Here is a 12,946-nt window from a genome sequence, read left to right as displayed (position 1 = left end):
ATCGTGACGGTTATGACCGCTGAGTCAATGCATGCAGGTGTGTACTAAGCGTATTTGTTACACCACTCTCATTGGCTCTCTACTGTCCCACCACTGCCCCTGCTTACTTCAGCACCATCAGCATGTGATCGTGGACTATGATTCCATCGCGGCGGAATTCACTCCATTGAACCCCGCAAAAGACACCTTTAGATCCCTGCAGGTCAATTTCCAGATAATACTCTCTTCCGGAAGAGTTTGCGCAAGAGCCCCCACCCCCTTTTGCCCCTTTATCTTGGCGACCCGCTCTTTCATCTTATCTGATCGTCTCCACCATCGCAAATTGGAGCAGGAACTACGTATGCACGGAGCAGAAAAGGATACTAGTGGAGCGAAAGCTATCCGGTGTCGGTGTTGACATCACATGCTACATTCCCCTCACAAAGCCACTTCGAGATCGTCTCGCTACCTTTACTAGCAGACAATGATTCGTCCAGCGCATTTGCAACACTAGATTCGGATCGATTCAATGAAAGAATTCTTCCAGTGCTTTCTAGCTCCGTATACTTCACTTAACTAGAGCAGAGCGGATCAACATTTAGATCGCCTTCTCCATCTCCCCCACCGCACCCATCAACTCCTTCACTGTCTTCTTAACCCCCTCACCAGCCTCCTCATACGGCGTGCGCGGCTTCAACTTCTCCATCGCATTCTCAATCCCCGCCGCGGGCGCCGAATAAAGCGCGACCGCATACTTAGTCGATGCAATCCCGCCTTTACACGGACTCTCCGCCAACGCCGACTTCCGCTGCAATTCCATAGCCTCTTTCATCTTGCCCGCCGTGAAGAGATCAAACACCCTCGACGCAGTCTTTGGAAACACATTCGCAAACGCAGAAATACACCCCGCAGACCCGACGGTTAGCCCCGCAATCAGGAAGTCAGACTGCCCGCCGAAGATGGCGAATTCGCTGGGACCAAAGGTAGCAGCTAGACGAGTGATTTTGCCCACGGATCCGCAGGTTAATTTCACTCCGACGATATTCGACACCCCGTTGGGGCTAGCGGCCGCTGATTCCCGTACAATGTCCGTGATGGTCTCCGAATCTATGTCGACGCCGTTGCACACACCCGGGAAATTGTAGATCAGGACAGGAAGCGGGCTGTTGCGGGCGACATCTGCGAAAAACCGCTTGACGACGCTCATATTCGTCGCTTTGCCGAAGTATGCTGGCGGCAGGACGAGCAGGTAGTTTGCTCCTGCGGCTGCGGCGTCGTGCGCTAATTCCAGGGTCTGCTTTGTGGAATGCGTGCCCACGCCCGCCATGAGGGGGTAGTCGGGCCCGACTGCTTCGCGCGCTGTGGCGATGAGCTGTGCGCGTTCTTCGCGGGTAAGGAGGAATGCTTCCGAGTTGGTCCCCATTATTACTAGGCCGGCGAGACCGCTGCGGGAGAGGTAGGCGTAGTATTTCTTTTGGGACTCGAGGTCCAGTGTGTCGGTGGCATTGTCGAAGATTGTTACGGCGGGACACCACACCCCGGCTTTGGGGATTCGGGGTTGCGGGGTGACTTGGGCTGTATGGGAGCCCATGTTTGCGGTGGTTGCGGACGTGAGATGTATATTGTAGACCGGTCCTTGGTATGTCTCGCAATGTTCTAGATAACAGGAGGTAAAAAGTGGATTCACACTGCCCGCTTCTTATATTTCCGGAAGTCGGGGTGCCGATGCGGGGAAGAGTGAGCTGGAAAAGAATCCGGGTCGGAGGGACGCCGATAAGCGTGGGGGTTATCTAAGAGCGAGTCTCGTATCCCTAGCAAGGGATTCAAATACGTTTTTAATTACTGACACTACAAGAGTTGAATATCCATCAGAATTTACAGCCTCAGATTAATTCCTATGGCATGGACACCTGCAGTCACATCTCCAATTAACCCGAAATAGAAACCCCGATCAAAAACAATAAACAAGAATGCACCCGAATCGCAGATCAAATTGCAGGTCATCATCATCAGAGCAAAACGAGTTTAATGCTTCATAAGCTGGTCAGACAAGTCAAATATCAATAGTAGTTGCCATCAACTTACAGTAATGTCTTCCCATTTCTCCCAGCCGCGCCCGCGAACTTGGGCCAGTTCCTCCGTAGTGAACTGTTTCCCAGTTGTGAAATAGCCGGCATTGATCTTAGCATCGATTTCGACGCGGGAGTCACTAGGGATCATATACTCCGGGATCGGGACTCGCTCGAGGATGTTGATACCCGACTGCACGATGGCGTCGTACTTCATGTTAGACATGGACAGCATGCGGTCGATCTTCTTGATACCCAGCCAGTGGAGGATATCGGGCATCAGGGCCTGAAATCGCATCTGCAGAACAAAATGGTCAGCATGGAATCACTAAATCGATAACAATGATGCATCCATACATCCCGCACTCCGGCAATGTTCTCCGTCCGCGTGAAGTACTTGTCAGCAGTATCTCCTCCGCGCTTGCGGGCATTATACACCAGATACTTGATCACCTCCCCCAACGCTCTTCCTTCCTTGCGGAAGTAAATGACCACCCCACTTCCGCCGTTCTGCGCTTCACGGATCGCCTCGTGAATGCCAAAAGCCAGATACGGTCGACAGGTGCAAATATCTGACTGGAACACGTCGCTGCCATTACACTCGTCGTGAATCCGCAGAGCCAGTTTGACATTCTCGTCGGACACTCGCTCAGGGGGACCGAAGATGTATACAGTGAGGCCGCCAATCGGCGGAAGGAAGACTTTGAGGTCGGGCCGAGTGATCAGCTCCGGGTAACTTCCCCCAGTATGTTCGAACAATGTCCGACGAAGGGTTCCCTCGTCCACTCCAAACCGGTCAGCAACGCCTGGCAGATACCAGACCGGTTCCACGGCCACCTTCGTCACGCGTACTTCCCCAGACGAATCGACCACGATCGATCCGTCGACCTCCAGCTGGCCATTGCGGACTGCCTCGCCAATCTCCGCCAGTTTCATGTTAGCCCGAGTAACGGCCATAGTCGGACGAATATCCCAGCCTGCATTCAACTCCTCACGAAATTGATTCACAATATCATGACCAAAGGGATCCATCGACACAATCTTCGTCTTATCTGCCCATGCAGACTGAAAGGGGAAATCAAACGTAGGCTCGCTATTGCGCAAATCTGGTCGAAATTCGGGTTCCAGCTCACCGGAGGCAATCGCCAGGGCATTGTAGATACTGTAGCTGCCGCCATGGGCGCCCATGGCATTGCGGCGTTTGAGCAGATTGGCGTTGCGCGACACGATCACGGGGCCGCGCGCTTTGGCGTCACCGGCACCCCATTCTAGAGGGACAGGATCGATGCCGCTCTGGCCTGGATACGTGGTCAACTGTGCAGGATCAGCATCCACAATACGAATATCTCTCCAGCCCGAGTCTGGGCAGCCATACGACGATGTGCTTGCTATATCGCGTCGGAGCTGCGGGAGATGCGGCTGTTGCGACGGCTGGCATACTGGTAGGGTCACCCATGGAAGAGTTGGTGGGTGAGTCTCTACTGAATAATGGAAATGGACGATGAAGAAGAAGAAGAGGAGGAGGAGGAGTGAGAGGATGGTAGAAGGGCAGGTGACTCCGCACGTTATCTCTCCGTTATCTAGTGGGGCGGTTTCGGAGTTCGCTGATCATCTTCGGAATACCGAATGCCGACCGTGTCTGGTTAAGAACAGTACCTATTAACTACACTAGTCACGTTTGCAAATTCAGGATTGATTATGAAGTCAGTGCCCCTGTCTAACATCCAGCTCCCTTCTTACTGATTGCAATAGCTCCCGTCGTCGCAACGGCAAGCAGGCTTCATGCGAGCTCTGCCGCCGGGACAAGGTCCGCTGCGACCACGCTCTGCCCGTCTGCAACCGCTGCAAGGCGCGCGGAGTGTCGAGCCAATGTTTCTACCATCCTGCACCCCTGACTCGACCAAAGGGGCGGCGCATTTTCCCCTTGGCTGAAGGGGTGTCTTTTGACAGAGCCAGGTGTGTTCGAGTCTTTCTTTTCGGAGATGAATTTCCGTTGCACAATGATCTGTTTGGTACATAGCAAGAGCTATCCTTCTAAATATCTTCTAGGAGCACTGGTCCAAGTGAATCCAATACGCCAGTGGCCGCTGATCATGTCTCGCCGTCGCGGCACAAGCCTCTACTGCCAGGCTACCTCGGCCCGACAAGTTTTGTCTCTTCCCTGACCGACGATATGGACCTGTCCCCCGATAGCCAAGGACTGGAGGTAGAGACAGGGCAGCGAGTGTTACCCCCATATTGGGTGCAGAAGATCTCTGAAGTGTTACTCGCCCTGGGAGATTTCTCGACGATCGAGGAACTGATTCGAGAATACTATGAACTGAGTCAAAGTGCCGTCATAGCATCGCCATTTATTTTTAATAGTCTCGCCTCCGTCAAGGCCATATGCAAGGAACGGATCGCCAGTAGAGACTTTGATGACTTTACGTCTTCGCTGACTGTGCGCATTATCCAGAACACTGCGGAGACGTTTGTTATTCCTCTCACGACTCAAGGGGCCGACTTTCACACGCTTTTCACGGGACCACGGACTCGTCTAGAGATCATCGGTGTAATTTGCTCTCTCGCAGGCCGAGCTTGCTATTTTTGGCTCGCTCAAAAGAAATTCGATTCACAGATTTCCCGGTCTCAGTTTACGCGGAAGATGCTTGCAGCTAGCGACGCTGCACTGCAGACATGCAAGATTTTAACGCCTCTGAATGATCTCACAATATGGCTTGTCCATGAGAACCTGCTGCTTTCCCACGTGGCAAACGGGGTTTCAAGTCAGTCATATTTCCCAATTAATGACTACTGCTACTACTAACCAATTCAGGCCCACATGTATGGAGCCGACTCGGAGAGCTCTCGACTGATATCTTTGCACTGGGCTTGCACCGAGAGCCAAAAGGCTCAACCGAGATCCCTGGGTTCATGTTGGAATCTCGTCGACGACAGTTCGCGGCAGCATATCAACTAGACAAAAATCTTGCCACGTTCCTCGGTCGTCCTCCCCGAATCCCTTGGCGATACTCCGATTGCCGAATGCCCCTTGATATCAGTGATGAAGCGCTGGTCGCCGATGGTCTGAGCCTTGACAGCCCACAGGATGGTATTGTTGACTCCATGGGTTGGAATATCAATGGTCTATTCCAGCGGTCATCCTGGCTGCGAGTGCGTTTCATCATCAGCACATTCCGCGATGAGATTCTCGAAATCTCTCTCCAGGGCATGGCTCCATCGACTGTCCGTCTTCTAGAGTAAGGGCCCCGCATTTGTCCTCCGTTACATATCTGATATCTTGGCAGGGACATCTCCAATCGATGCCATTCCGCTTGGGAGTCGCTCCCTATTCACCTACGATACAACCCGCAGAGTTGGGATAATAGTCTTCCAGCAGCAGTTTGCTTGATGCCGATATTTTCCTACCTAGCGTACCTGTGCAATGACTTTCTCATTCAACGACTCCTCGCCGAAAAGAATAACCCTAGAGGAAACGCCGCGCTTCTATCTGTCAGCTCGGATATTCTATCTACGGTCTTGAGACTAGGCACACAGCGTGAGCACAGGGTTGACCTTCGTCAGGACTTTACACTGACGGTAAGCTGCCATCACCATACATAACTTGCAAAACACCCAAAACTAAACTCCATGCCTCCAGATATTACTCTACGGCTTTCCCAGCGCCAGCATCCTAATAAAAGCCCTACAGCACCACAAACGCAGCGGCGAACCATTCCTCTACGAGGGCTCCCGCTCAGCTCTCATTCGCAATCTCAGCGTCTTCATCGCTCACCTCGAGGCGTTTTCACACCCAGATAATGTAAGCTACGCTCTCTTCCAGCGTGCCAGCCAGGCTTTCTCGAAGATCATTGATGAGATTCTCGAGCCGGGTTCTGTGGCTCCTGATACGGAGTTTGAGGAGGTGTCGCTGTTTGACTATGATCAGATGATTGATATGGATGGGTTAGATTGGTTTAGTACGATGGATTTTGGGGTTGCTTTTAACCAGTGGTTGTTTTGAAGTATATTCAGACTGCAGTCGGTGGGTATATATAAAATTTGTTATGTCAACCAAAGTATCTTTCTTCTAGTAACAAACCATAGTAGGAATCCTAAAGGAAAAGGAAAGCGAGGATAAGGATTAAGGATTCACGATATCGAGATTGATAATTGACAGTATGCAGATGCTGGGCTCAAGCAGTGAAAAATTTCCCATTCTTCCATTGAAATATCATGTCCTTTCACTCTCGCTGACCGTCACAATCTTGGGCTGAGCATCCTCGCCCCCATCCCTGGGATACCCCTGCTGAGCACCCAAGGGACCAACTACGTGCGGCGCTGCCATACCAGGTGCAGTTCCACCTGAAGCAGGGTACCCCAACACCTCAGTCGTAGGATCATTCCGACGAAAACCATGCTTAGCCCAGAGCTTGAACTTCTCACCACCGGTCATACCCTGCCACCTATTGGCCAAAACCTCCTGCTCCGCGGGCGTCTTAGCCGGGTACCCTCTAACATACATAAAACTGACACAAGAAAGTATAGGACACAGAAAAGCCCAACCATACGGCAGGCCGCGACGACTCTTCTGTCCCAGCATCGTTCTCCGGAACACGTACCAGCTTTCGAGAAAGCCGACAATAAGAAAGAGTCCCCACCACGAGAAGAAGATCGCTAGGCCCAGTCCCAGCGGCGAGATGCCCCATGTATAGTGACATTTACCGTCGCAGCAGTATCCGCCTGAAAAAGCCGAGCCGTCGATATACCAGGTGAATTCTTCACAGCCGGCGTAGTCACCACCACCATAATCTCCACTTTCCCCGGCGTACGGGCCGCCGTAGCTGTCGGAGTTTCCGCATGCTATGTAGCTGTATGGGACGTTGGCGGAGCTGAGGGAATGGTAGACGTCGCTGGGAATATCGGTAGGGGCAAGCATTGCCTGGGTGATGGAATATCGCTCTGCGATATAGGAATCTGTCCACGTGCTTGTGATCGTGGCAGTTGCCTTGAGCAGTGTCTCCGCCTGATATGGGACGTTGACGGCCACTGCGGTGGTGATAGATTTGCTCACGGTATCTGGGCAAGACGCCGGCGCCGTGTAGACGATATTGACGTAGAACGCATGGTAGTCGTAGCTGGTGATGGCGACGCCGTCTGTCGGTGCAATGACCAGATCAATCTCTGTGACGGATGGGGTGAGACTGCCATAGATGGTTGTCTGTGTTGCTATGGGGTCTATGTTCTTGGCTGTGGGCTTGATTGCCTCCGTTTGGGTTTCTAGGAAGGCTGTCTCCGTGAAGTCGCCGTAAGTGTAGCCCGATGCGATGGTTTTCACCTCCACGGCGATGTATTCTGTTCCGATCCAGGGGACGGCGGTGACTTGATGGATAAGGAGGAATGGGGCGAAAGCGAAAGATGCAGCGAGTCGGGCCACGGTGATTGTTGGTCCCTTTAGCGCCATTGCTGACGACCAAAGTGGACAGGTATTATTAATATTAAAAAGTAAGTCTAGACAGTTCAAGAAAGGAATGACGAGAAGGAAAAGGATAGAATAAATAACAGGGGGTCTCAGCTCTAAACCACAATTTGCAAAATGATTCAGTTCGTATAATAGTCCCGACTAAACCGGATATAGCCCTAATTGACGAGAACCAACAGGGGGATGCACGACCGTGCGGAATAAGAAACTTTGTCAATCCTCACTATAGGCCCACATGTCAATAGGGTTGGGTCACGATCAGCCTGAGCCTCTTCTGGGGGCTCGTATTTGACACGGGGCTTCGCTGCCCTACGGTCGGTTGCAGGGAATACGAGGTGCCCCATGCCGGACGACATCAATAGAGGTGGTGATCGGCTGAGGCTAGACTCTGAGTTGTCGTTTGGGGAGTGACATTGTTCGTTCAGGGTTCAGATTAGTCTCTCTTTAGATTAAGATTAATTAGGCTAAGATTAATTAGGCTAGCTGTTCCGGGAGATAATGGGTAAAATGGCGGGGGGCTGTTGCACCTACAGGACAAGACTAGACAGAGTACCGTGAGATTCGTAATTGCATTTGGTATCTATTCAACCATTCTCCCAGATCATCAAAAAAACAACCCCAGATTCTTTAGCCTAATCACATCAAAACCAGGAGCCCACCCGTTCCGTAGAGGCTCAAATTACAACAAACTTTGTTTCTAGGACATTTGGACATAGTTCGCTTGGGAGCGCGGGTTCTTGATCGTCTTCTTAATGACTTTCTCCACCTCGTCCCAGTCGTCGGTGTCCACTCGGTCGATGTTGCATCCGAAGTGTTCCTGGATCTTGCGGAGCATATCCCACTCGTCCCGGTTTGAGACGAAGGAGATGGCGACTCCAATGCGGCCGAAACGGCCCGTTCGGCCGATACGGTGCAGGTAAGTCTGATAGTCGGGTTCACGGGACTTGGAGCCGGGGATGAAGGCCTCGGGGATATCCTGAATGGGGTCAGTCTGATATTCAAATCGTTAGAGAACAGACATACGTAGTTGACGACCAGGGACACGGTCGACACGTCAATTCCACGGGCAAGAACGTTGGTGGTAATGAGAACCTTGGCGTCGCCATTGCGGAAAGCATCAATCACGGCGTCACGCTGCGAGCCCTCGATGCCACCGGTCAAAGACGCGACGGTGTGGCCTTCAGCAACCATCCGCTTCTCGATCTCCACAGCGGAGTTACGGGTCTAGGGATGTCAGTGCAAAAACGCGACGAAGGGACTGGGTCAACTGACCCTGACGAAGATAATGGAAGATCCGACAGTGAGAAGTCCGTAGAGCTGCACCAGGTTGCGATACTTTTCCTCATCGTTGTTGCAATCCATGTAGAGCTGTTTGATACCCTCAACTGTCAACTCCTCGTGCTTGAGGGTGATCTCGTTCGCTTCCGGCGCGAACTTGCCCGCATATCGGTGGACGTGGGTGGGGAAAGTGGCGGAAAAGAGAACGACTTGAATGGTTCGGGGAAGCATGCTGAAAGCGCCGTTAGCTAGATCCTGTCCATCTTGCCAGTTGAGACTTACGCCTTGACACGGATACACTGGTCACCCAGACCCTGCTGGTCAAGCATGTTGTCGGCCTCATCCAGGACAAGCACCTTCAATTGGCTGGCGTTCATGATGCGCTTCTTGATCATGTCCTGCACCGTACCAGGTGTACCGACAACAACCGAGCAAGCCATCTGAGTCGGACGCGTAGCACTATCGGCGGGGACAGCAGTCCCAATGATGAGGCCGTCGAGGAATTGGCCCATGACCTGAATGACACCGACAATCTGGCGTGCCAGCTCACGTGTGGGGGCGAGGATCAGAGCCTGGGGCGTTTTCTGCGACTGCTCTGACGAGAGATCCAGTCGGCTAAGGATGTTGAGAGTAAAGGCCGCGGTCTTGCCGGTACCAGACTGCGACTGGCCGACGAGGTTGCTGGGGGGTTGCGCATGAGCAGAGGCAGAGCGCGTTCCTGCACCTTGGAAGGCTTGCGGAAGTTCATAGCAGACAGGCCCTTCAGGATACGCTCATCCCTGTGATGCCATTCTCGTCAGCATGGGTGTTCTTGTTGTGTTCGAAGGAAGCCACTCACAGGCCGAGATCCTCAAAGTTGGTGACCGAGTACAATGGGTTATTAGGATCGGCTTGCTGGTCGCTCAGTTTAACCTCAACCGAGTACTCAGGCTCCTGGAGCTCGGAGCCGCGCAGCTCAGAGGGGGCGCCATCACCGGGCTTCTCGGTTTCTATTGGGACGAGGGATTAGCAGGTTGTTCACAAAGTCTCGTCCCGCAGAAGCTCAACGTTGGTGCAGTTCGTACCCGCAGGCTTCGGCGCATCGGGCTGGGTGACGCGATCAGCCAGGGATCCACCGGCAGGGGGACCTCAGACGCCATTGTGCGATAGATGAGGAAGAATCGAGCGTAAGTCGGAGGAGGGCGAAGAAGGAGGAGGGGTTGGCGGGGTTGGAAAAATTCAAGGATGATACTGCAGCCACTGCGCTTGCGGGGCCAGCAGGTTCTTAAGTACAAAAGGCACTGCAGCCAGAGGCAGTGAAAGTCCGTAGAAGCTAAACGGAGGCAACAATGAGGTGAATTGGGGAGAAGAAGAAGAAGAGTGATGGCAACAAGAACAAACAATGATCGGTGAATTGCATGGCGACGGGGAGCGGCTAGGCCCAATCCGGTTAGTGCCATCCTGGTATGTATGCCTCAGGACAAGTCACGGTCATCTCTCTCTCCCACCTTCAACAATACTAGTCTCCAGGACTTCCCGCCCGACTGTTGCTGTTGGCGTTGTTGTGGACAGTGGCACATTGAGGCCCAAGTGAAGTCAAGCGCTGACCTGCCGACCGCTGCTGCCTGCGTCCTGCAGTCTCATGCGCAGTCTGACACCCATTTCAACCCAGCCATGGCGGCAGCAGATGTGGCTCCCCAGTTCGGAGCAGAACTGAAGGTGAGATCCCCGAGTCACAGTCCCAAACAGATCACTGACGGACTCGGTTCTTCACTAGGATGCATTCAAACCGGTCAACGCTTGGGTATGCCCCTCAACGTTCTTCCCCGCAACGAGTCCCGCGTGTGAGGCTGATTGGACCACCCCCTTAGGTATCGAACGGGATATCCTGGCTAGACGAGGTTCAGCAGTTCTACAGAGAGCGCAGTGTGATCGAGAAGGAATACGCCAGCAAATTGACCGCACTCTGCAAGAAATACTACGACCGCAAGTCGAAGAAGATCAGCCCCCTCAGCGTCGGCGATACCCCGACCTTGACTCCCGGCTCCCTCGAGAGTGCGTCGTTGACCACCTGGACGACACAATTGAACGCCGTCGAATCCCATGCCGCCGAGCGCGACCGATTTGCCACAGACTTGGTCTCCCAGGTAGCGGAGCCACTAAAAATTGCTGCCGCGCAATATGAGGAGATCCGCAAGTCCCATGTGGAATTCCACGGGAAGCTGGAGAAGGAACGCGATGCATCCTATGGGGAATTGAAGAAAGCAAAGGGGAAATATGACGGTGCCTGTCAAGAAGTCGAATCCCGACGAAAGAAAATGGAGTCATCATTCGACCATAGCAAGCCCAAGGCGCAGGCCGCTTACCAGCAACAAATCCTGGAAATGAACAACTACAAGGTATGTGTTGGAGATCTGAACTAGTGGATTTCGGTTGCTAACGATATGTTCTAGAATCTCTACCTGATCAACATCAATGTAACAAATAAACTGAAGGAGAAATTCTTCCACGAATATGTCCCCGAGGTCTTGGATGTGAGTGTCAAAACCCTTTGTCGGGATCAGATCGTATTCGCTGACACTCCGCATAGGGCTTGCAAGATCTCAATGAAACTCGGGTCACGAGACTAAACGCCTTGTGGATTCTCGCAGCACAACTAGAGAAATCCTCCCTATCAAATAGCGTCAACCACTTTGCTGGTCTTCTCAATGAGATTCCGCGCAACAACCCGAAGCTTGACTCAATGATGTTCCTCCAGCACAACGCCACGCAATCTCAGGAACCCGGGAACGTGGGCTTTGAGCCGAGTCCTGTCTGGCATGATGATGCGACCATTATTACAGATGAGGCGGCTAAAGTTTTCTTGCGCAATGTCCTGGGGAAGAGCAAGACACAAGTGCGAGAGTTGAGGGTACAGTCCGACCAGAAACGACGTGATGTGGAAACCTCCAAGAATATCCGGAAGAATATCCAGGAGGGCAAGGATAACCGGAGCGAGGTCGATGTCGTTCGCTCAATATTTTACCTCCAGGAGGCCCTGCACGAAGTGGACCGCAAGTGGCTGACGGCGGAGGTTGAAACGTCCACCATCATGGCAGTTGTGGGTGACTTGTCCATCGGGGCTCAGAACCACAACTTCCGGTCACAGACTTTCAAAATCCCGACCAACTGCGATCTCTGTGGAGAGCGGATCTGGGGATTGTCTGCCAAGGGCTTCGACTGCCGGGATTGCGGCTATACATGTCACAGCAAGTGTCAGATGAAAGTGCCAGCGGAGTGCCCTGGAGAGCAGAGCAAAGAGGACAAGAAGCGGTTGAAGGCTGAGCGACAGGCCGGCGCCGCGCCTACTGGTGACGTTGGTTCTGCGGCCTCGACCATGGCGCCCTCGCTGCAACGCCAGAATACCATGAACTCTTTGAGTTCGGGCTATGCCGCCAGCACAGCTCGATCTGTCTCCAACGTTGCCCCCCAACCCACCCCCGACAGTCCAGCCGAGGCACCTCCGCCCCCAGTCGCCGAGACCAAGCCGACTACTGCCAAGAACAAAAAGGTGCTGGCACCGCCACCCTCGGCGTTCTTCAGTACGCCACAAGCCACGGAGACTGGCAATGCTTCCAGGCCGAAGCAGCCAAGAGGCAAGATGATGTACGCTTACCAGGCCACTGGAGCAGACGAGGTTAGCGTGCAAGAAAATGACGATGTTGTTATCGTTGAACAAGACGGTACGTTTATTCTTTAGCGGTGTCTTGACTTGACTAACTCCCTAACAGATGGATCCGGATGGATGCGTGTTCGTGCTGGAGTCAACGAAGGTCTCGTTCCTGCCGCCTATGTTGAAGCAGCACCAACCCCATCACCCATACCATCAATCAACACCAGTCTGACCGACCGACCCGGCTCAATCCGTTCGAGTTCATCCGCCTCACTGGCAGGCAGCACCGCCGCCACGAAACGCATTGGCCCGGCTGTGGCGCCACGCCGAGGCGCCAAGAAATTACAGTATGTGGAGGCATTGTATGACTACGAAGCTCGCAGCGACGCGGAGTGGACCATGGCCGAGGGTGATCGGTTTGTCCTGATCACCCGTGACAGTGGCGATGGATGGGCCGATGTGGAGCGTGGTGGAGTGACGAAGAGTGTGCCGGCAAACTATATCCAGGAGGTTTAGAGTCTTTGTATA

The 12,946-nt window shown here is 53.1% G+C and overlaps 6 protein-coding genes across 6 annotated transcripts; 2 read left to right on the top strand and 4 right to left on the bottom strand.

The window, feature by feature from the left end:
- Window positions 1-577: 577 nt before the first annotated feature.
- Window positions 578-1,570, bottom strand: N7474_005536 (dihydrodipicolinate synthase family protein; the record flags this gene model as incomplete). Its single annotated transcript, XM_057196951.1, has 1 exon — window positions 578-1,570. The coding sequence occupies one exon, from the start codon at window positions 1,568-1,570 to the stop codon at window positions 578-580; it is 993 nt and encodes a 330-aa protein (XP_057054347.1).
- A 434-nt stretch (window positions 1,571-2,004) lies between these two features.
- On the bottom strand, window positions 2,005-3,486 carry N7474_005535 (putative GTP cyclohydrolase II; the record flags this gene model as incomplete). Its single annotated transcript, XM_057196950.1, has 4 exons — window positions 2,005-2,019; window positions 2,065-2,346; window positions 2,406-3,362; window positions 3,424-3,486. The coding sequence occupies 4 exons, from the start codon at window positions 3,484-3,486 to the stop codon at window positions 2,005-2,007; spliced, it is 1,317 nt and encodes a 438-aa protein (XP_057054346.1).
- Window positions 3,487-3,536: 50 nt separating this feature from the next.
- On the top strand, window positions 3,537-6,051 carry N7474_005534 (uncharacterized protein; the record flags this gene model as incomplete). Its single annotated transcript, XM_057196949.1, has 6 exons — window positions 3,537-3,577; window positions 3,801-4,004; window positions 4,098-4,813; window positions 4,864-5,287; window positions 5,336-5,627; window positions 5,689-6,051. 6 exons carry the CDS (start codon window positions 3,537-3,539, stop codon window positions 6,049-6,051), a joined length of 2,040 nt encoding a protein of 679 aa, XP_057054345.1.
- A 210-nt stretch (window positions 6,052-6,261) lies between these two features.
- N7474_005533 (uncharacterized protein) lies at window positions 6,262-7,491 on the bottom strand (the record flags this gene model as incomplete). Its single annotated transcript, XM_057196948.1, has 1 exon — window positions 6,262-7,491. One exon carries the CDS (start codon window positions 7,489-7,491, stop codon window positions 6,262-6,264), a length of 1,230 nt encoding a protein of 409 aa, XP_057054344.1.
- A 715-nt stretch (window positions 7,492-8,206) lies between these two features.
- Window positions 8,207-9,926, bottom strand: dbp5 (ATP-dependent RNA helicase DBP5; the record flags this gene model as incomplete). The annotated part of the gene is made up of 7 exons (XM_057196947.1): window positions 8,207-8,485; window positions 8,533-8,733; window positions 8,782-9,019; window positions 9,070-9,468; window positions 9,626-9,776; window positions 9,852-9,873; window positions 9,915-9,926. 7 exons carry the CDS (start codon window positions 9,924-9,926, stop codon window positions 8,207-8,209), a joined length of 1,302 nt encoding a protein of 433 aa, XP_057054343.1.
- A 514-nt stretch (window positions 9,927-10,440) lies between these two features.
- Window positions 10,441-12,934, top strand: N7474_005531 (putative actin polymerization protein Bzz1; the record flags this gene model as incomplete). The annotated part of the gene is made up of 6 exons (XM_057196946.1): window positions 10,441-10,485; window positions 10,544-10,570; window positions 10,638-11,165; window positions 11,220-11,300; window positions 11,357-12,488; window positions 12,537-12,934. The coding sequence occupies 6 exons, from the start codon at window positions 10,441-10,443 to the stop codon at window positions 12,932-12,934; spliced, it is 2,211 nt and encodes a 736-aa protein (XP_057054342.1).
- Window positions 12,935-12,946: the final 12 nt, after the last annotated feature.

This window comes from Penicillium riverlandense (genome assembly GCF_028828495.1).
Source record: "Penicillium riverlandense strain IBT 135883 chromosome Unknown utg000003l_segment0_segment0, whole genome shotgun sequence".
Classification (NCBI taxonomy): domain Eukaryota; kingdom Fungi; phylum Ascomycota; class Eurotiomycetes; order Eurotiales; family Aspergillaceae; genus Penicillium; species Penicillium riverlandense.
The sequence above is the reverse complement of the archived record's forward strand: the minus strand, read 5'-3'. Positions and strand labels throughout refer to the sequence as shown.